Raw genomic sequence first — 21,127 nt, forward strand, 5'->3', positions numbered from 1 at the left:
AAACGTAGCAAAGAATTGATATTATATTATTTTAAAATATAGGAAGTATCGTAAATTTTAATCAAATTTGCTAATGTGTAGTTTTAAAAGTAGGTTAGACAAATACATGAGTGGGTGTGAGTTGGACCTGACAAGCTTGAACCAGTGGGTCTGATGCAGTGCTCCTTCCTTCTTAAGGAGATGTAACTTGGACCTGACTAGCTTAACCCAGTAGGTGACTTGAACCTGTCTGGCATGAACCAGTAGGCCTGTTGCAGTGCTCCTTTATGTTCTTTCAACTCCATTTAAAAGAGTACAAACTCCACCCATTGTGTGAGGTAACTCTGTGTTCTTACCTGTTTGTGGTTGCAGGGGTCGATTCACAGCTCCTGGCCCAGCCTCTTCGCTGATCGCTACTAGGTCCTCTCTCTCCCTGCTCCATGAGCTTTATCATACCTTATCTTAAAGCTATGTATGGCTCCTGCCTCCACTACCTCACTTTCCAGGCTATTCCACTTCCTGACAACTCTGTGGCTGAAGAAGTACTTCCTAACATCCCTTTGACTCATCTGAGTCTTCAACTTCCAATTGTGACCCCTTGTTTCTGTGTCCCATCTCTAGAACATCCTGTCTCTGTCCACCTTATCTATGGCTCGCAATATTTTGTATGTCGTTATCATGTCTCCCCTAACCCTCCTGTCCTCCAATGTCATCAGGCCTATTTCCCTTAGCCTTTCTTCGTAAGACATTACCCCTAGCTCTGGAACTAGCCTTGTTGCAAACCTTTGCACTTTCTCTAATTTCTTGACGTGCTTTACCAGGTATGGGTTCCAAACTGGTGCTACATACTCCAGTATGGGCCTGACGTACACGGTGTACAGTGTCTTGAAAGATTCCTGTGTGTGTGTGTGTGTGTGTGTGTGTGTGTGTGTGTGTGTGTGTGTGTGTGTGTGTGTGTGTGTGTGTGTGTGTGTGTGTGTGTGTGTGTGTGTGTGGTCTCACCTCTTTTCTGACTCCTGGGAAGATGATGATGAAGGCTATGAAGACTGTAAGGAAGAGGAGGCAGATGGTGATGGTGGGAACATCAGCGGTGACGCTGGTGCGGTTACTGTAAGCGTAGAGCGTAGGACCTCCCTCAGAGCGGAAGGCGTCGAACCAGCCTTTCATCCTGTTCTCAGCCTTTCTCAGGTACTCGGAGACGTTTCTGCTGGGCCGCGCGAGACGTGCAAGAGAGAGGGAGGGTGTGGTTAGGTCTGGTGCCCGTCACTGACGTTTGGTTATTTTGGTAGGGGGAAGATGGAAGGAGAGAGAGAGAGAGAGAGAGAGAGAGAGAGAGAGAGAGAGAGAGAGAGAGAGAGAGAGAGAGAGAGAGAGAGAGAGAGAAACATACAGATAATAACACACTACACACAAAGACTAACATAAATCACAATAAAGTATAAAATATGTTTGTCTTCATCAACTTCATTCTTACCACTGGAGGACACTTTTTTTTTTTGTTAATAACTTCTCGAGTTGACATGTTTTTCACATGCGGACGCCGCCAAGCTGAAGCTTCACATTCCACTTTTCCCCTCTAACGTATGTGCGATTACCCGTTTGTAATTACTAAAATGCGTGCATGTGCGTGTGTATGCGTGCACGTCCTCTGTCTGAGTACTGTTGCATAAGGCGAGTGTGGCACTTGTTACTCCACTAGCTGCCGCTATATGTTTAATAACAACCTTGTGAAATAATGGAACTGAGTGTATGTGTGTTCCCTTTCTCTCCGTCCTCCCTTACCTTTCACCTCAACGTAAATATGCGAGATTGTTCACACATTAATGTTATTTAGATCTCTCACTGGCTACAGTGATGTTTAACAAGCTTGAAGTGCTCTACAATCCTGGCATGGAGGATCAGTCTTAGTGCTCCGATGTCCACTTGAACCATCAACACGATGAACGAACTGAAGTTTTAGGTTTCATATGAAAGAATAACACAGTGGAAGATCGCGAAAGACCAGACGTCGTCAACACGACTCAGGGATGTGCTGTGTCATGCCTACAACATACCAGTCTCTGCAACACACCGCAGTCTCTACAACATGACACACAATGTCAACAACGTACCAGTCTCAATAACGTACCAGTGTCAACAACGTACTACACAGTCTACAACATGACACAGTTAACAACGTACCAGTGTCAACAACGTACCACACAGTGCCAACAACGTACCACAGTCTACATGACACACAATGTCAACAACGTACCAGTCTCAATAGCATGCCAGTGTCAACAACGTACTACACAGTCTACAACATGACACACACTGCCAACGTACCACCATATTGGCTAACTGGCTGAAGGCAATGTAATCAAGTAGAACATCACTATTAAAGGCAGTATACCTGCCACCGACATCCCTGCCTACTGATCATCCAGTGCACGGATAACACACACACCTGGCGTGGGCAGGAGGAGAGTAGTAGCAGGGTGAATTGGTAGGGAGGGCAGTGGCAGGGTGAACTGGCGGGGAAGATTGGTGGGGAGGGGGGAACAGGGCCGTGGAAGGTCGACAGTGACTTTACGAAAATAATTATATATTGAGAATTTATACATTTAACGTGAATATCGTATTTTTATTATGTTCATGAAGGATCGCTAAACCTGTAGGAGTCATACAGTGCGTGGGTTAATGGGAAATATTTAGAGTTCCCTTTACCTAATAATATTTAGATTCGAGCCAGGAAAGGGATGCTCAGGGCCAATTCCTTGGATCAAGAGCCTCTGATCAGCGTCTGGGAAACCTTCCTTGAGAGGATCATTTGAGTAAACATGTTTGACAGTCACCTGTGTGATGGCCAACTGCAGAATATTACACAAATATCTTACAGATTTTCCGTACAGTGTCTGTTCTATCTAAATACCAGACATTGGTTAGTTGTATGACTGGTGGTGGTGTTGGAAGGTGTTGCAAGGAAGTGCCAGTCATTGTTCCTGGTTCATTAAGGTTTAAGCAGCAGTAACAGTAACAAGTGGCAACCATGTGCTCCTTACAACCAATTATCTTGCTTCCTTTCCTAGGATTTTTTTGCTTTCTCCCATCCTCTCTATCTTGCTGCCTTTACGCCTATTCTCTTTCTCACGTACTCCTCCCATCCTATCTTGCTTCCTTTCTCATATTCCCCCTCCCTATCTTCCTTTCTTATGCATCCTTGTTTCTCACATCTTCCTTCCTAACTCGCTTCCTTTCTCTTATCTCCCTCCTTCCTTATACTGCTTCGTGATGTCATGAGCACCTCCCACACGGTCACCAACACTCGCAGATGCTGCCTCACATTCCAATGCTCCCACACTCCCTCTTATTCATTCATGACTCTCACCATTTATACAAATATTGCCCCAGATGCCACTTAATGTTTTCATATTCCTGCGGTTTATTCTTTAGATGCAAAAACACAAAAAAGACACTTAGCAAGAGGCTTTATGTGTAGTAGGTTGTCATTGATGTCAGCTAGGCCTGTTTACCTTGTATATATACTTGTAAAAATAAAGATATTATAGTTATTATTAAAAATAAGGAGAGAGACATATGATAACACAGAGACGGCATAAATGTGTTCTGTATTGTTTTAATCAGTGCAAATGGATATTTAGGGAAAGGGGGGGGGGTTAGTGTCGAACTGTGCGACTCGACTCGCTTGTGTCACATTCACTCTCGACTTAAATAAGATGACGAAATTAAGGCACCAAGGTATTTTTATGAAGTGGGAGAAGGGAGGTGAAGCGTGTAGCTCTTTGTCTCGTTAAAAAGTGTGTTGCAATTATTCTGCCTTGTTAGCTACGTTTAACAAGGGCAATTATAAAATGTTAGGCCATTACGAACACTAACTCATATTAAAAAAAACGCTTTTTTATATGGATTATTTGCTTTTCTGAACGTCTAATAGCAAAAGCACCGCTAATAATAATAAAAACTGTTTCTCTGTCATTTTCACGTTATTATCAAATTATCTTGACTTTAAGACCCACTCCAGTTTTTTGTAATTTCCAACAGAACGCTAAACCGGCAAGACAAACAATGTAACCATAACAGGGAGATGACAAGACAACATTTGATCCATGCGCATGAGGTGATAAAGTGGCGAGTCCTTCAGCCAACTTGGCAACACATGGGAGACCAGAGAGCGTAACATAACAGTACCAGGGAGCAGGTGAATACCAGAGGCCACAACACCTTCACTATCTCGGCCACGGGAACAACCTGCTGAATTCAACGTTGCCTGCATTCACATTACAGTTGTGACCGGGTGTGGACTTGTGAATGGTTCATTACTTTGTAATTTGTTCATGATTGTAACTATGTATATATGTGTAGATGATTCATTACCTTTGTAACTTGTTCAGCTATCATAACTTTGGGGTCCAGTCCCTGGACCCATTATGTACCTCTGTAATCTTTTGACTACCGCCCACAGGATGGGTATGGGGTGACTACCGCCCACAGGATGGGTATGGGGTGACTACCGCCCACAGGATGGGTATGGGGTGACTACCGCCCACAGGATGGGTATGGGGTGCATAATAAACATATTAAACTAAAACTGCATTCGCCGATATGAGTTACATAGTTGGGACAGACAATAATTATTTCTTTTTCATATTCCATCACAGAGGATGAGCTGTATACATTAGTGAAAGCTGTCAGCCTGATGAGTATATATATATATATATATATATATATATATATATATATATATATATATATATATATATATATATATATATATATATACTCATCAGAATAGAATAAAAAATATATAGGGGGTGGTAGGAGAAGAAAATATTCAAACAGCTCCGGGGAGAACCTTGAGTTTTCCCTGAGGTACGTTTATTGTCTTCTCTGAGGATGAGGGTCCCCATTCCAGCTATAGAGGTGGTACTTCCCTATATATTGAAAATATATATATATATATATATATATATATATATATATATATATATATATATATATATATATATATATATATATATATATATATATATATATATATATCAGTGATGGGATCCACCTCTGGTGTAAATTGTGGGACCCACAGCCTCGGAGAAGTGTGTATATGCTACGTTTATTCTCTAGTATTGGGGTTAAAGTATTCTTGGTGTTAGTGCACAGATGAATTACAGACAAGGTTTAAACCTAACAAAATAAACCTAGAGGTTTATTTTGTTAGGTTTAAGAAAAAAAACACGGTACGGGTGGGGGCCTCAACTCGCGGCAAAAGTCGTAAAACTCTAAACCAGCTTTGGGCGAAACGTGTTAAAAGGGATTCTCTGTTACCAGTATATTAATTCCCTATTGTCATTGTCTATCCAGCTAAACTTATCCCCTCCCCTTGGATCGAGCCTAAATGCCTTCCGCTACGCAAGCGCTATGTGACCCCCGATGGGTTTAGCACCCCCCCCCCTCCCATGGAGCTGAACTCTTCTCCAAGTTGAGGGACTGACCACCTCAAATACTATATCTCCAAGGTTGATGTACCTATTACATCATGTTTACTTCGCTACTACCTCTGTATCTGACTGAGGAAGCTTACTGTGTATGCGAACCGTTCCAGCAACATCCAAACTATTACACATGTGACTTACCTATGAACCAGTTGGTATTTTACACGATTTTCAGCATCCTCTCAGTTCGCTGAGAGTCACTCCTCCCAGTGACTAAACAAGCGATGATATTGTTAAGTGTCTATTGTTCATTTACTGATAAAATCCCTTGTTCTTGTGGTAATCAATGTTCTGATGCTGTTGTTGTCTCTGTCTGCTGAGTGGAGATATGACTCTGTGCTCACAGTGACGCGATCCTAGTGTTTGTCTTGGTGTTCTGACGGTAACGGAATGTATTTAGCAGAGTTATCCATTGAGTGAGACCCTGCCAAGAATACTGAACCTTATGTTCAGTAATCACAGGGGCGATTATTATTTATTGTAGGCACTTGTTGTGTTCGTTTTACCCGAGTTCCGGTGGTTAACGACCATTCACTGGTTTAACACTTGATGCTCACTAATATGAATTTTCTGCTTATATGTAATCATGTCATGATTATTATTATAATCATTTATGCTATTATCATTATATTACTTTGGCAGTGTTAGTCTACATAATAATAATAAAAATAATGATAGTGAGTCGGGTGTATATGTATTTCTGAGAAAAATATATATTAGCCGGAGAATTTGGCACATTTTTCTTCCAGTCACGTGATTTTTTTTTCAAAATTACCTAAAGTTAAAAGTGCTTAGCAGTACGAAAAAAAAAACTGAGTAAAATACTAGGGCATATTACAAAACATTTCGGTCTTGGGACCTTCGACATTTAGGTCCCAGGACCAATGTGTTTTATATCCCAGTGTCTGGTCACTTTTCGTTTTTATTTAAATAATTTGTGGGTCTCCGATGCTATAACGGGTTTGTTTGGTATTCTGGTAGCGGGTGGTTAAATGATATACGTCTTCGGAGGCTTCTTACTTTATTGATAAGTAGTGTTGGGTTACACAGGCTTGTGTGTTGTGCCCATGGCCCGGGAGGGCCATGCCCACGAGAGAGAGCTGGGAGTACTTGTGTGTTGATGCCAGGCCGCTGTGTGAGTGAGCGTGTGTGGGACCAGCTTCCCACAGGCCTGGAGCAGGCCCAGAGGGCAGCACCTTAGTGGCGCAAAATATGAACTAAGCTGGCAGACAGCATAGGCTGTCTGTGCAGACAGTACAGGCTGTCTACAATGCTAAGATCGATATAAATCAAAACTTCAGGAGGTGAATCTCCAACAATATTATTTAAGTGACCACAACCATTCAGTTTTGTTTTTCCACTTCCTGGGAAATAAAAAAAAATACTTGGTTCTCACTCCAACAGCACGTCTAATCCCAAAAGTCACTCGTTTCCACTCCGGTTATCCAAGGATAAGTTATTATAAAAGCCACATTTGCGTATCTATAATGACTACATGCCATTTATAAATACATATTTCTTACACTGTACATAATTATCCTCGTATACTGTAGGACACCAATGGAAACAATTTACACTAATCTTTTTTAGGCTATCGTAGGTTTAATCTACATAAATTACCACTATTCCAACCGTTGTATAAGTTTAATAGTGTAAATCTTGTGTAGTGGAGGTGCACAAATCTTATCTTAGTTGAGTCAAACTAAGAACCAAGGTAAAGCAAAACGGAATTTCCGCTGAAAACGTTGGTCATTGAAGACAACAATGGTGGCGCTGCCCTCCCCGTGGCTCAGGGGTCCATGGTGGTGACAACCACTCTTCCTCACACTGTAACTACCACTCACGTATCTTCCTCACACTAACTACCACTCACTTATCTTCCTCACACTGTAACTACAACTCACTTATCTTCCTCACACTGTAACTACAACTCACTTATCTTCCTCACACTGTAACTACCACTCACGTATCTTCCTCACACTGTAACTACCACTCACTTATCTTCCTCACACTGTAACTACCACTCACTTATCTTCCTCACACTGTAACTACCACTCACTTATCTTCCTCACACTGTAACTACCACTCACGTATCTTCCTCACACTGTAACTACCACTCACGTATCTTCCTCACACTGTAACTACCACTCACTTATCTTCCTCACACTGTAACTACAACTCACTTATCTTCCTCACACTGTAACTACCACTCACTTATCTTCCTCACACTGTAACTACAACTCACTTATCTTCCTCACACTGTAACTACCACTCACGTATCTTCCTCACACTGTAACTACCACTCACTTATCTTCCTCACACTGTAACTACCACTCACTTATCTTCCTCACACTGTAACTACCACTCAAGTATCTTCCCCACACTGTAACTACCACTCAAGTATCTCCTCACATTGTAACTGTCTTCCGCCTCCAAACGTTCCGTCTCACTGCAGTTTTCTAGCAAATATCTTGCCAGAGTGAACTGTCTCCTGTTTTCCAGATGCCGTGTCCCCTGTTGATGTAATTTCGTTATTGGTGGTTAAATACCATATAGGAGAATTCATTGTAATTTAATCTAGCTTGAAATATCAAATTACCATTATTATTATTATTATTATTATTATTATTATTATTATTATTATTATTATTATTATTATTATTATTATTATTATTATTATTATTATGTAACTGGCTAAGATCGTTTAAAAATTAAAGTACGTGAATGCTTAATGAAAACAAAAATTAATTTATAAGGCCTTAAGTCAGGGCGCCGTCACTTGTCCTGCCCTCCAGTGACCTTACTACCTGCCACACCTTACCCTCAAACTTCGCTTAGGAAAACACGGGGACTTGTGGGTAGGGGGAGAGAGAGGGAAGATATCGCTGGAATCCCGTCTTACGGAGGATATGGAGGTAATCTAGTGGCACCTTCCCCCTGTAGTGGAGAACGTGAGAGGGACCATGTACATACAACTCTCCACCATTCTCCTTTGTATGGACTGATGAAGCCACTGTGTGGCGAAACGTTTCCTCATTAAAGATATCCAAGTGTTGCACATTTGTCTATTGTATCAACTTGTCGGTTCTCTGAACCGACAAGTTGAACTCTCCACTAGCCATCTTATCAAGAGGGTGGGAGGGGTGATAAATACACCTATTAACTGTAGTTTCAGAATGAACATTCCAGCGCCCTAGCACCTCCCTCACACGCTCTACCTTCACTCTCCATTAGAACGTAAGAAAGTAGGAGCACAGCAACAGGCCTACTAGCCCATACTAGGCAAATCCTTCTCAAACACAAACTAACAAAAATATGTCCCAACCCATTTTCAATGCTACCGAAAGAATAAACTTCGACAACTCATGCTGCACATCCCACCCAAATAAGAACATAACCAAACAGCATTAGCAAAGATGCTAGGATGAGAATCTGTTATTTTTGGTAGTAGTAGTACTGAGGTTAATGTTGCTTTTGTTATAAACTAAATTCAAGATAATGAAAAAATAAAAATGAAAACACGATGAAATGGGGGAAAAAATAATGGACACGAGGACAAATGTCCTTTCAACCCCAACCTACACACCAAGCCATCCCCCACCTTCCCCTCCCTCAGTCACTCATCCACTTACTGTTATCCCACTACTGGAACCTGAGTGGGTAGTAAAGTTAAACCAACCTGGGAAGCAACAGCCACATTGACGCATACGTAAAAATACCCAAATGAATAATGTATTTATGTAAATGTGAGAGACTTAGTCCTGGTGCTGCATCTCCAGTCAATGATAGCCAGTGTTATGACACCAATTATCTCGGTACTAGGCTCCCCTTGGCTTGCGATACCTTGTTCTTAGCCACCTTGGCTTGCGATACCGTGTTTAAAAACACCGTGGTTTGCGATGCATTGTAGCGACCTTGTCTTGCGATTATTGCTCGAAGGGACTTCGGTTTGCGTTACTGTGTTCGTAGCGACCTTGACTTGCGTTACCTTGGTCGTAGCGATACCTTGTGTATCGGTATGAACAAGGCTTGTATACCCACACTACAACCTCATACCCGTGACCAGTTCCAATATCTTGTGCATAGCAACCCGTGGCTTGCGGTTCTGTGTGTTATATCTTTGACATACGATTCGAAGGAGGTAAATCAGCAGAGTTACCTTGAGGTAGGACAGTGTACTGCCCCAGGCACAGTGCACGCTACATAAATAATAGACTAGTAAACATATCTTCGTATTCTGCTATTTCATCCCGATTTTCTTTTCCTAGGAGCGGTGCTACGCTACTGCTGTTTAGTCTACTCGTGGTTTAACGTCTGTTGGAAACAGTTTCATAAGAATTTTACATGTATCAGAAGGTTATCCTTCCGGTTTACAGTATTCCGTGATGAAAATTAGACACATGTGCCATATCTGGGTATCTTTATTGTAGACGTTTCGCCATCCAGTGGCTTTATCAATACAAATTCAAGGACATGAATAGAAGACAGAAGAAGTATATACAACTGTCTGCCATCTTGTCCTCGAATTTGTATTGATAAAGCCACTGGATGGCGAAAAGTCTACAATAAAGATACCCAGATGTTGCACGTGTCTAATTATCAACTTGTTGATATTGTATACCATTCATGTACAACAGTATTCCATACACCGTGAGATGTACATCCCTGTTTATGTACACTGGGAGTTTACCTTTATCCCCGTTTTATCGACTAAAGTATTCTTGACTGGTGGTGTAGAGGTGACAAGCAGCCTTAATGACCCTCGTGTACTTGATAATCAAGGCTTTAAACCAATCAGTCACGAAATTGCTTTCGATTCCAGCTTGTGCTGACCCTGTACACTTGTGAACTCCTCAGCTCCACTCTGTTACACAACGCTCAGATACACACGAGCGGAATTAGTTTATCATAATTATAACATAAATGTCAACCTGTGACCCAATCAAACTTTGTTAATATTTAACTTCATTACCTAACATAATACTCCATTCTACTGATTACACAGCAACACAGTAATGACCATATGACCTGTCTTTGTAATACTCTCCTGTACTAAATTGTTATCTGTTTTACAATAATTTTTGTACCACTGAATATATCATTGCTTAGTTAATCTTAAGTTAATTTTAAGCCTGCCCATAAATAAATAAATAAATACTGATTGTACAGCAATGCAAGCAACCATACGACCTGTTTTTGTAATACTTATTTGTGCTTAATTGTTATCTGTTTACAATAATGTTTTACCACTGAATACTTCATTGCTTAGTTAATCTTAAGTTAATTTTAAGCTGCCCATAATGCTAAGCATTCAAGTGGCTTTGGCATGCTGCATTTAACTGTATTCTTTTGTACTTCTCTGTATCATATTCAGATTAATAAATAAATAAATAAATAAATAAATAACTTCTCATGGATATGCATGTTTACTGTTACTGGTGTTAGGTAAAACACATGCAACACGACGAATCTCGTAATACCACGAAGCAAGTAACAAAGACAGGAGAATTGACAAGTGACGCAGTTGTAGGTACAGCTGTGTTTTTATGTATAAAAATATTACATGAAAGTAAATTTATGCATGAGAATGCTTGCAGAATGTTGAAATTATAGTGTGTGTGTGTGTGTGTGTGTGTGTGTGTGTGTGTGTGTGTGTGTGTGTGTGTGTGTGTGTGTGTGTGTGTGTGTACAAAATGTTCATGCATATGTGTTAGATATACCTTCTTAATTTTGTGATAGTGACTGCAGGATCATGAGTACGTTGACCTGCAGATGTTATATTAACCTCTTGGAGAAATAGGAGGAGGTGATGGCGATGGCACTGGAAGAAGAAAAAGAAACTGAGACGACTTACAGCAATAAGGCAGTTGACAGCAAATGATGGCCGGGGGGGTTGATGTCAGCCAGTGATGACTGGGAGTAATGGCAGCCAGTGGCATCGGAGGAAAATATATCACAAGGTCACGTTGTTGTGAAGACGTCAAGTCAAGTTTTTGTCCTTGAGGCAGGGATCTGGAGGCTCCTGCACTCCAGCAGTATATTACAGAGAAAAACTGTGGCTGTTGCTCACAGCACTTCCCAGACCGGTTCTGGCAGAGACGCCACCAGCGATACCATTACCACTGTGATCTTCTCCCCTCCCCGAACTGATGGGAGAAAACCCGGAAGCAGTGACGAACACCTTTCTTTTCATTTTATTGCATTATTGAGGTGTGAAGTGACCGCATGATAATAAACTCATTTTTTATTAAAAATAATTTAGGTACATACTTCCCCAGCGGGCGGTACTCTATTCTTTACATTAATTACAATGTGGGAATTCAAGGTAGCAATGTTTCTCTGTCATATGTCATCGTATGGATATTTGCCCAGTGTGGCACTTACTCTGGTCCACCAGTGTGGCACTTACTCTGGTCCACCAGTGTGGCACTTACGCTGGTCCACCAGTGTGGCACTTACGCTGGTCCACCAGTGTGGCACTTACTCTGGTCCACCAGTGTGGCACTTACTCTGGTCCACCAGTGTGGCACTTACGCTGGTCCACCAGTGTGGCACTTACTCTTACAGTGTGGCACTTACTCTGGTCCACCAGTGTGGCACTTACTCTGGTCCACCAGTGTGGCACTTACTCTGGTCCACCAGTGTGGCACTTACTCTGGTCCACCAGTGTGGCACTTACGCTGGTCCACCAGTGTGGCACTTACGCTGGTCCACCAGTCCTGGAGACGACCACATTGACACCATCAGTCATAATCGTTCAAATTTGAACGTTTACTAGTTACGCTTATCCACCTCCTTGCCAGACGTGTCGATACCGCTTTTTTTAATAAGCTTATTTGTGGTTAAATATAAGTTTTCATAGGCTTCTGCAAAGTAACTTAACCTAACACATTATTAAACAAGGAAAATAAAACTTGCAGAGTTGCAAGAAGCGTAAGATATTGACGCCAGGAATCTCCTAAGAAAATGAACGTAAAAAAATGATAGGCTATCTGGTTCCATTCTCATGCAACAGAGGTAAAAACATGCCTCCAGAACAAGCTTTTATTGGGACCAGGTTTTGTCTTCTGTGTAGTGTCAGTAAACCCCAAGGCCTCCAAGAGAAATTTTGCAAGGCGGAACAAGACTGTTTTGGGGCCCCTGGGGGCAGGCTGAGGACCCCAGTCTAAGTGAAGTTTACATGACTCACGAAATCGTAATGACACGATTGCAAACAAACCATACCACGGGTGGGGATAGAACCCGCGATCAGTCTCAAAACTTGTTCAACCTTTGGACGAAGACCTACTTCGACTAGTGGATGGTACCACTATGACCCCGCCTCCATCTGCTTCACGTCACCTCACTACAGTATATAAGCCACGTCTACGGCCCTATGCTGTACATTCTACAAGATTGATGGACTGAACACATCGACTCCAGGTTGAGGGACTGATTACCTCATTCTCCTCCTCTCCTTACGCCTTCCTCTTTGTATTGGACTGATGAAGCCACTGTGTGGCGAAACGTTTCCTGAATAAAGATTCCCATATGCTGCATAAGTGTCTCAATCTTCAACTTGTCGGTTTTTCAAACCATTCATCACAACTGTCAGACACGGCAGCATCATGGGGTCTTGTTACAAAGAATTCTTCAACACTTGTTCAACCTTTGGACGAAGACCTACTTCGACTAGTGGATGGTACCACTATGACCCCGCCTCCATCTGCTTCACGTCACCTCACTACAGTATATAAGCCACGTCTACGGCCCTATGCTGTACATTCTACAAGATTGATGGACTGAACACATCGACTCCAGGTTGAGGGACTGATTACCTCATTCTCCTCCTCTCCTTACGCCTTCCTCTTTGTATTGGACTGATGACTGTGTCACGAAATCGTAATGACACGATTGCAAACAAACCATACCACGGGTGGGGATAGAACCCGCGATCAGTCTCAAAACTCCAGACCGGTCTGGAGTTTTGAGACTCTCTGACCGCGGGTTCTATCCCACCCGTGGTATGGTTTATGGAATTTTACATAATTATTTTTGTAAATAACTAAAAATAGTTGAAATTAGACTCTCTGACCGCGGGTTCTATCCCACCCCTAAAAATAGTTGAAATTACCAAAAAAAATGAAAAAATAAAAATAAAACGTTTATGGTTATGGGGCCCCTTCAGAGAATGACTGTAGGGCCCCTGACCCCTTCAGAGACTGACATCCGGGTCCCTAACCAATGTACCGGCTGAACACTCCCCTCCCCCCATAGGCCCAGAGTACAAGCTTCTGCGATGGTATCTTTTCTTCGCTGTTATCTTCTAGCGCTTCCTTTTGATTATAATGATAATAATCCATAGTTGTCGACAGTGCACCATTTGGAGCTACATACAGGCACTGTCGCCTCGTTGATGACTTGCTTCCTGGGTAATGTGATCACACAACATGGGAACACCATTATGAGATATCTCCTCACTGTATGCACACACAACATTGAAAAATGTATCATCATTATATGCACACAATACAGTTTCTAGATTCTGACAGACGTGGTATTTGTAGACATCTTTACTTGTCTGTTTCGTAACGTTGGTGTTGTGGGTAATCACAGTTACGAGTATCTGTGAAGTCATTTAACGCCCTGTAAGAAAATTCGAAGTGCAGCCGCCCTAATACCATTACTATTTTTGCTACTACCTCTCGTAGTAGTAGTAGTGGTGGCAGCAGAAATATTTGGGTGGAAGGGTTCGGGTGTGAATGGGTGGCAGGGGTCGGGGTGAAGGGGTGATGCACCACGTCTTGGCAACATACAACCCTGCACCTAGTGTCATCAAGCAGTGCGGGGGCTCGAGTAACCTGGTCGTCCTTGGCAGCAGCAGCTGCTGCTGCTGTTGCTGTGCTGTTATAGCTGTTGCGGTTGGTAGAGTATCTATCTACTCTTTCTGTGTTGTCTTGCCAGTGTTGTGTACTAACCCACTCGTTCAACCCACGGGGCACACACACTCCTTCCACTTATTACTCGCTTCAGCAATCCACCACCACATGATGATAGGCATCATACTAAAGACGTCGTATCTTTCTCAAAGGTTCATTTTCAACGCCTATCAGAGGCACATTTGCATTGTTTTCTATGTGTTTTCCGCACGAGTTCCACGGAAGTGTTACTAGAGCACTCCAGGATTGAAATTATGACTGATCGACGGTCAGGGACATCAACGTCAAGAATAAACGTTTAGCCAATTTTGACATCACAGCGCTGTTTAATAATGTGCCAACCACACAAGCCATATGTCTTCTGCAACAAGCAGTGCTATGTGACCCTTATGGGTTTAGCGCTTAACTTATAATAATAATATCTGCCACACAAGATGTCGACCCGGTGAAGCTGTGTTAATTACAACAGCTTCACCCATAAGGAACACAATTCAGACGGTGCTTAGGGATGGCCATGGACTCACCCACAAGTGTTGTATTGGTCAACCTCTATATAAAGCACCTTGAGTCTTTTCCACATTTCTTTTTTTGCCATACCATAATGTGGATACATTGTGTCGACGACGTACTGGTCATCTTTCACAAGACTCCGTATACAAAACCATCAACAACATCGATCCCACCATTAAATTTATGTTAGATGAGAATGACAACCGACAACCATTCTTGGACGTTTCACTATATACAATTAGCAACAGGTTGGCGTTTAACTTATATAGAAAACTCATAAAAAAGAATGAGCTTGTACACTTCCAATTACACCAGGACGTCAAACCAAACGAAGCATCATCATCGGCTTCTTTCTTAGATAAGCCTTTAGGATCTCCAGCCCACAGTTTTTGGTGAGGAGTGCAAGTATATTCGCCTCTTAAATAAGCTATGGCTCTCACAATACTTCATCTCTGAGTGTAGAAGGCACGTCATTCACTTAATATATATCAGCAACAGCAACGACACGCTTGAGAGAATTTCCACCGTGAACGTAGTCCTCCCTATAAGCAAGCGTATAAGTGTAGCAACCAGTTCCATGGTTATCCCCAGCACTGTTAAAACCAGTGCCGAGGTGTATTGGATCCCTTGTGGAGGATGCAGTGTCTACATAGGGAAAACGAGCAGACTCACGGACCAACGATTCAAGACACACAAATATGTTTTCCGTTTAATTATTAAAACACGTGCAACAGTTTGGTATCTTTATTGTTGAAACGTGTCGCCTACGCAGTAGGCTCCTTCATTCAAATACAGAGAATGAACTGTAGGTAGAAGTGACGAGGTATAGGTGATGTAATCAGTCCATCAACCTTGGAGAAATAGTTTGAGGTGGTCAGTCTCTGTTGTACATATGTCTTACTCATCAAGTTGTCGGTATTTTATACCAATTCCAAGGCTGAGGGACTGATTACCTCATCTTTTGTATATAGTTCTACTGTCTTCCAGTTATGTCCTTGAATATGTATTGATAAAGCCACTGGAAAGCGAAACGTCTACAATAAAGATACCCAGATGTTGCACATATGTCTAATTTTTAATCTCATGGATACAATAAAGTAGTATTTTCATCTCCATGGGTTCGTTTGTAGGATACACAAATATTTACATTTCAAAAGGTTTATGCAGGTCCTCGGAGGTTGGGTGTGACCTGGACAGGGCAGAAGCAGAACCTCCCTGGTAATACCTTATTCGGCAAACAGAGTTTTGCCAGATATCCCGAGGATATATAAATTTTTGATATAACGCCTCAAAATGCAGTCCGAGTATCGTGAAATTAGTACATTTTGTATACGGCAAATGGTGTTAACAAAGTATTTGCTGATCCGATGTAGTATATAAACACATGTAAGTATTAGCCAAGGTTAGTTAAGTCAGCTATGGTATCAAACTAAAAATTTACTTACCATATTAATTCGATTGATAATAGAATATGTTTCAAAGCAAGTACTTGTAAGATGGTTAATTATTAATGTGAGTAACTGGCACTTGGTAATCCACTGGTCCACACGCACTCACTAAACATGGTGTGACGAGCCTCGTTGTTCAGGTCTCACTAATGGAGACCAGACAGGTAGCCTACCTCAGTCTTCTCATCCGCCCCCCTCACCCCATCTCTCCCTTGCCTATAGGAGGATGGGGGAGGAGAGAAAGTGATAAGGAAGGTGTGTTTTGGAACGACCACACCAGCCAGACTAGTGTGGACAGTTAAAAAAAAGTTTGGTGACATTATTAATCATGGGGGTAACGCAGCACCTGCGGAATGGGAGACAGTCAGGCTTGATCCAAGAAAAGGAATTCTGTCTCCAGTTCCTTAATCAAGAGCCCGCCCCCGGTATTAACGTACTCTTATTAAAACCAGCCAAGGTGATCACTTCAGCGGTGTTTCTCGACACTCTGCTCCACTAGCCTACAGTGCGATTGGCAGCCATAGCAGCTTAAATCTGTGTGTGTCTTGTGTGCAATTACGCTTTTAATTTTGGAGGAGAGAAAGCTAGGTTGTGCTTTGTCTTACGTGTGACCGCTGGCATCACCCTCCTACCTGCTTACATCATTCTATATATATATATATATATATATATATATATATATATATATATATATATATATATATATATATATATATATATATATATAGATATATATACAGACAGAGACATACACCCCTGAGTACGTCATTGAAGCTAACACCTTGTGTAGTTTTTAAAATAGGTTAGATAAATACATGAGTGGGTGAGGGTGAGTGAGTTGGACCTGCCTCGCATGGGCCAGTAGGCTCGTTGCAGTGCTCCTTCTTTCTTATGTTCTCACATATACATACATATGCATATATACATATACATACAGTATATATACGTGTGTATGTACTAAAAATTGACAACACTGAATTCCGTACGAAGGTTGTGCTTGTCATAGAAGTCAGTCATTCTGCTGACTTGATGACCTGACTCGTCTTCCTCTGTACCTAGCCTCTAATATCCCGGCCAGTTGGAGGTGTGACCTTGAAAACTAGCGGTCACCCCATACCCCTCCACCACCACTTGGGAAGGTACTACCTCCTGAGGCAGGCTAGGCTTCTTGACCACAGTCTCACAGGAACCAAGTCTTCCCAAGACGTGTGTTCGTCACAGAAAAACACTTCCATACTCCCCACGCATTTCAAGGGGGATGCACCTTGATGTCTGTGGAAGTTTCTTGATCATAGAAATTTGATCAAGAAGATGGTAGATGGTATGGGAATACCGTCAAGTTGTAGTGATAAAAAAAACACAAGGATCAGCTGCAAACTTCTGCAGCATGGCAGACAAGTCTTGGTAACACCCGCTGTGCACGAGAAACATTCTCCTACCCGTAGGTTACTTATAGTCGCTTCCGGGTGTCACTGCCTCCGTGGCTCGGTCCTAGGTCAGGCCCCTTGGTTGTTGGCCTGATCGACCAGGCTATTGGTATCCGCCGCCCGCAGCCCATCGTGTGCACCGCAACCTGGCTCATCAGGGACTAACTTAAGAACTTATAGATCTCTCTCGAAGACAAGAGGGTGTGCTGTTAATTCTCCTTATCAATAACGGGAAGACGTTGAAGAGTCATGGTCCCCTTACACTCTGAGGTACTAATCCCTGGAGAACGTTCCAGGTGTAGATTATAATGTATCTTTCTCGCCTACGCTCTAAGGAGAGTTCGCATAACATCAAGAGCTCCCAGTAATTTAGGTACTTGACTGAGGTTATGCAAGCTGTGATGGTTCTCTGTACATTTTCCAATTTTACAATGTCGCCTGCCTTAAAGGGGGCTGTTAGTGTACGCCAAAATTCCAGAAGAGAAAGGACCAGTGATCTGGAGAGTGTCATAACTGGCTTGGCATGTCTTTTTCCGAAAGTTCTAGATATCCAACTTATTTTCCTTGCAGATGCGATACAATTGTTGTACAAATCACAGAACGGGTGGGACTTGAACCAGTAGCAGTCGAGTCCTAAGACTCTCAGGTCAGTGTGATAACCACTGGACCAGCAATCATGTTATTACAGTTTCGTGAGACTTTTTTGTACTCTTTGCGAGATCCTCTGACATTATTACTCCCAAGTCATTCACATTAAACTTTTGCTCTATTGAGTGACCTGAGTTTGTCATGTGCACCGAGCCCGCTTTTGTTTCCTCAGTTTTACCGTAACGTAGTGATTGAAATTTGTCCTCACTGAACATCGCATTATTGTCAGTGGCCCACTGGAAGACTTGGTTTATAATAACCTGGAGATTCTCCGTGTCTTCCATGGATGCTTCTCTCATGCTAGTTTTAGTACCGTCTGTAAAGACTGGTACACTGCTAAGGTTGATTCCTGCTTGCAGCTGTTGCTTGTGTGTTTTTATTAACTAATTCCCCTTCTCTCCCTTCCTCCCTTTCATTAAATAAAACCTGATTGCCTCCCATTCCCCAGACGCTGATGGTGCCTACGGGCTTAGCGCTCCTCATGATAATAAACTCGTGAGGGTCATTGAGCGTTAGGAACAGTGGAGGCTGCATCTTTGTACGCTGATCGATACTGAAGTGTGACGTTGTTGTCACTGCTACAGTAGCTGAAGTAGAGCTGACGAGGGTCATCATCTGATTGATGGTGAAGTACCAACCCAGGGAGTGTATTGTCCCCATAGAGTACAGAACCAGCAAGCCAATCTCGCCCCCTCATATGCAGCACAAGTGGTGGTGATAGTAGTAAGAGTGTAGTAGTGGTGGTGATAGTAGAGTGTAGTAGTGGTGGTGATAGTAGAGTGTAGTAGTGGTGGTGATAGTAGAGTGTAGTAGTGGTGGTGATAGTAGTAAGAGTGTAGTAGTGGCGGTGATAGTAGAGTGTAGTAGTGGTGGTGATAGTAGAGTGTAGTAGTGGTGGTGATAGTAGAGTGTAGTAGTGGTGGTGATAGTAGAGTGTAGTAGTGGTGGTGATAGTAGTAAGAGTGTAGTAGTGGTGGTGATAGTAGAGTGTAGTAGTGGTGGTGATAGTAGTAAGAGTGTAGTAGTGGTGGTGATAGTAGAGTGTAGTAGTGGTGGTGATAGTAGAGTGTAGTAGTGGTGGTGATAGTAGAGTGTAGTAGTGGTGGTGATAGTCGAGTGTAGTAGTGGTGGTGAGAGGGGAGGGAGGGAAAGAAGTGTGTAGTGGTGATGGTGGAAAGTAACAACAACACTTCTAGTTTCAGGATGGTTGAGCAGTACAACAAACTGGTTGAGGAATTAGTTGAGACAAACCACAAAACATTCACAACTTCAGGAATAATAAGGTCCAAGGCGCCACAAGTGAGTAATGCTGATCAACCGCACCAAGCACACTCTGGCGAGTACACACACACACACACACACACACACACACACACACACACACACACACACACACACACACACACACACACACACACACACACACACACACACACACACACACACACACACACACACACACACACACAAATAACCCGCAATTAGAAGAGAGGAGCTTACGACGACGTTTCGGTAGTAATAAGGTTATAAATGACCATAATTTTTAAAGGGGTGGACCGGTAAGCCAGCGGAAGGCCTCGGCCAGATGACCAAAAGCTCCAAAGGCGGGTCATCATCTGACTAAGACCCGCGTCAGGAAACATTTGTCCTGTTTCCTGACGAACCTTACCTAACCTAACCTAACGTTTCGGTCCGACTGTGTAAATGGTCCAAGTCTGACCGAAACGTCGTCGTAAGCTTCTCTCTTCTATGTGCGGGTTATTTGTGTATCGTTCCAGTCACGGTATTGTGCCTTTTTTGTTATTCACACACAAACAAACAAACAAACAAGTACATGCATCGCAGTAATAAAGTTACTAAGCTTCGTACGTACATACAATGTAAGCTTGATATATACATACAAGAAAAGCTGGATGTGTGTTTGTGTATTATCAGTATATAAGTGATATACCTGTGACTTGTTTTAAGAGTTATCCTACCCTCAGAGCCCGACCTGGAGCCAGACTTTTCTCTTGAGTGCCAGTTCAGCCAGGCTGGTGGTGCTGGCGCCAGGACCGTACCTTGGGCACTCAACTTTTTACTGTGTATGTAATATGTATGATATGTATGTAAATGAGCGTGATGTGCGTATAAATAAGCTTCGTATGTAGATTAAGTTTAATATGTATATAAGTAAGTATAATGTGTATATATACACTGGGTGTGGAGATAAATAATCTTTGAAAGCAAATGTTAATTACTGAACAGTTTAAGCGTGTTTCTTGGTCATTACAATGTTAATATTAGATTGAAGTATTTAGGTCGACATTCAGTCACTCAAGAAGTATAAACAGTAATCTGTGCTTGTGTTTACACTGACGTAAACACTCTCCAGAGAGCAGGTATTGTTTACAACCTGTCCTTGTAAGCTGAACCTGACTGGTAGTTTATTATTGTGTGTGTGTGTGTGTGTGTGTGTGTGTGTGTGTGTGTGTGTGTGTGTGTGTGTGTGTGTGTGTGTGTGTGTGTGTGTGTGTATGTGCGTCTTAATGTGCACGCGGGACTCTCTCACTCTCTCTCTCTCTCTCTCTCTCTCACTCTCTCTCACTCACTATGGCCGTGTTGGTCAAGGTTATAAGGGAAGGTGGTCATGGGGACGTGCGCTCCTTCCCCTCCCGGTGCGGAAAGTGAATGCCGATCTAGGCTCTGCAAATGTCATGGAGGAGGAG

The 21,127-nt window shown here is 42.4% G+C and overlaps 1 protein-coding gene across 11 annotated transcripts in view; it reads right to left on the minus strand.

The window, feature by feature from the left end:
- mol (dual oxidase maturation factor 1 mol) overlaps positions 1-21,127 on the minus strand; it is a 226,191-nt gene that overhangs the window by 53,144 nt on the left and 151,920 nt on the right. For 4 of the 11 annotated variants that reach the window (XM_053772921.2, XM_053772920.2, XM_053772925.2 and 1 more), the window contains one exon: positions 982-1,183. In XM_053772921.2, the coding sequence (XP_053628896.1) occupies positions 982-1,146 (165 nt within the window). In that variant the 5' untranslated portion in view covers positions 1,147-1,183. Of the gene's footprint in view, positions 1-981; positions 1,187-1,761; positions 1,904-2,304; positions 2,328-2,425; positions 2,516-5,609; positions 5,808-11,322; positions 11,581-16,341; positions 16,491-21,127 lie in introns of those variants that run through there. The other 7 variants (XM_053772923.2, XM_053772926.2, XM_070083168.1 and 4 more) reach the window with 7 other exon arrangements.

The sequence above is a fragment of the Cherax quadricarinatus genome, chromosome 9 (genome assembly GCF_038502225.1).
Source record: "Cherax quadricarinatus isolate ZL_2023a chromosome 9, ASM3850222v1, whole genome shotgun sequence".
Lineage (NCBI taxonomy): Eukaryota > Metazoa > Arthropoda > Malacostraca > Decapoda > Parastacidae > Cherax > Cherax quadricarinatus.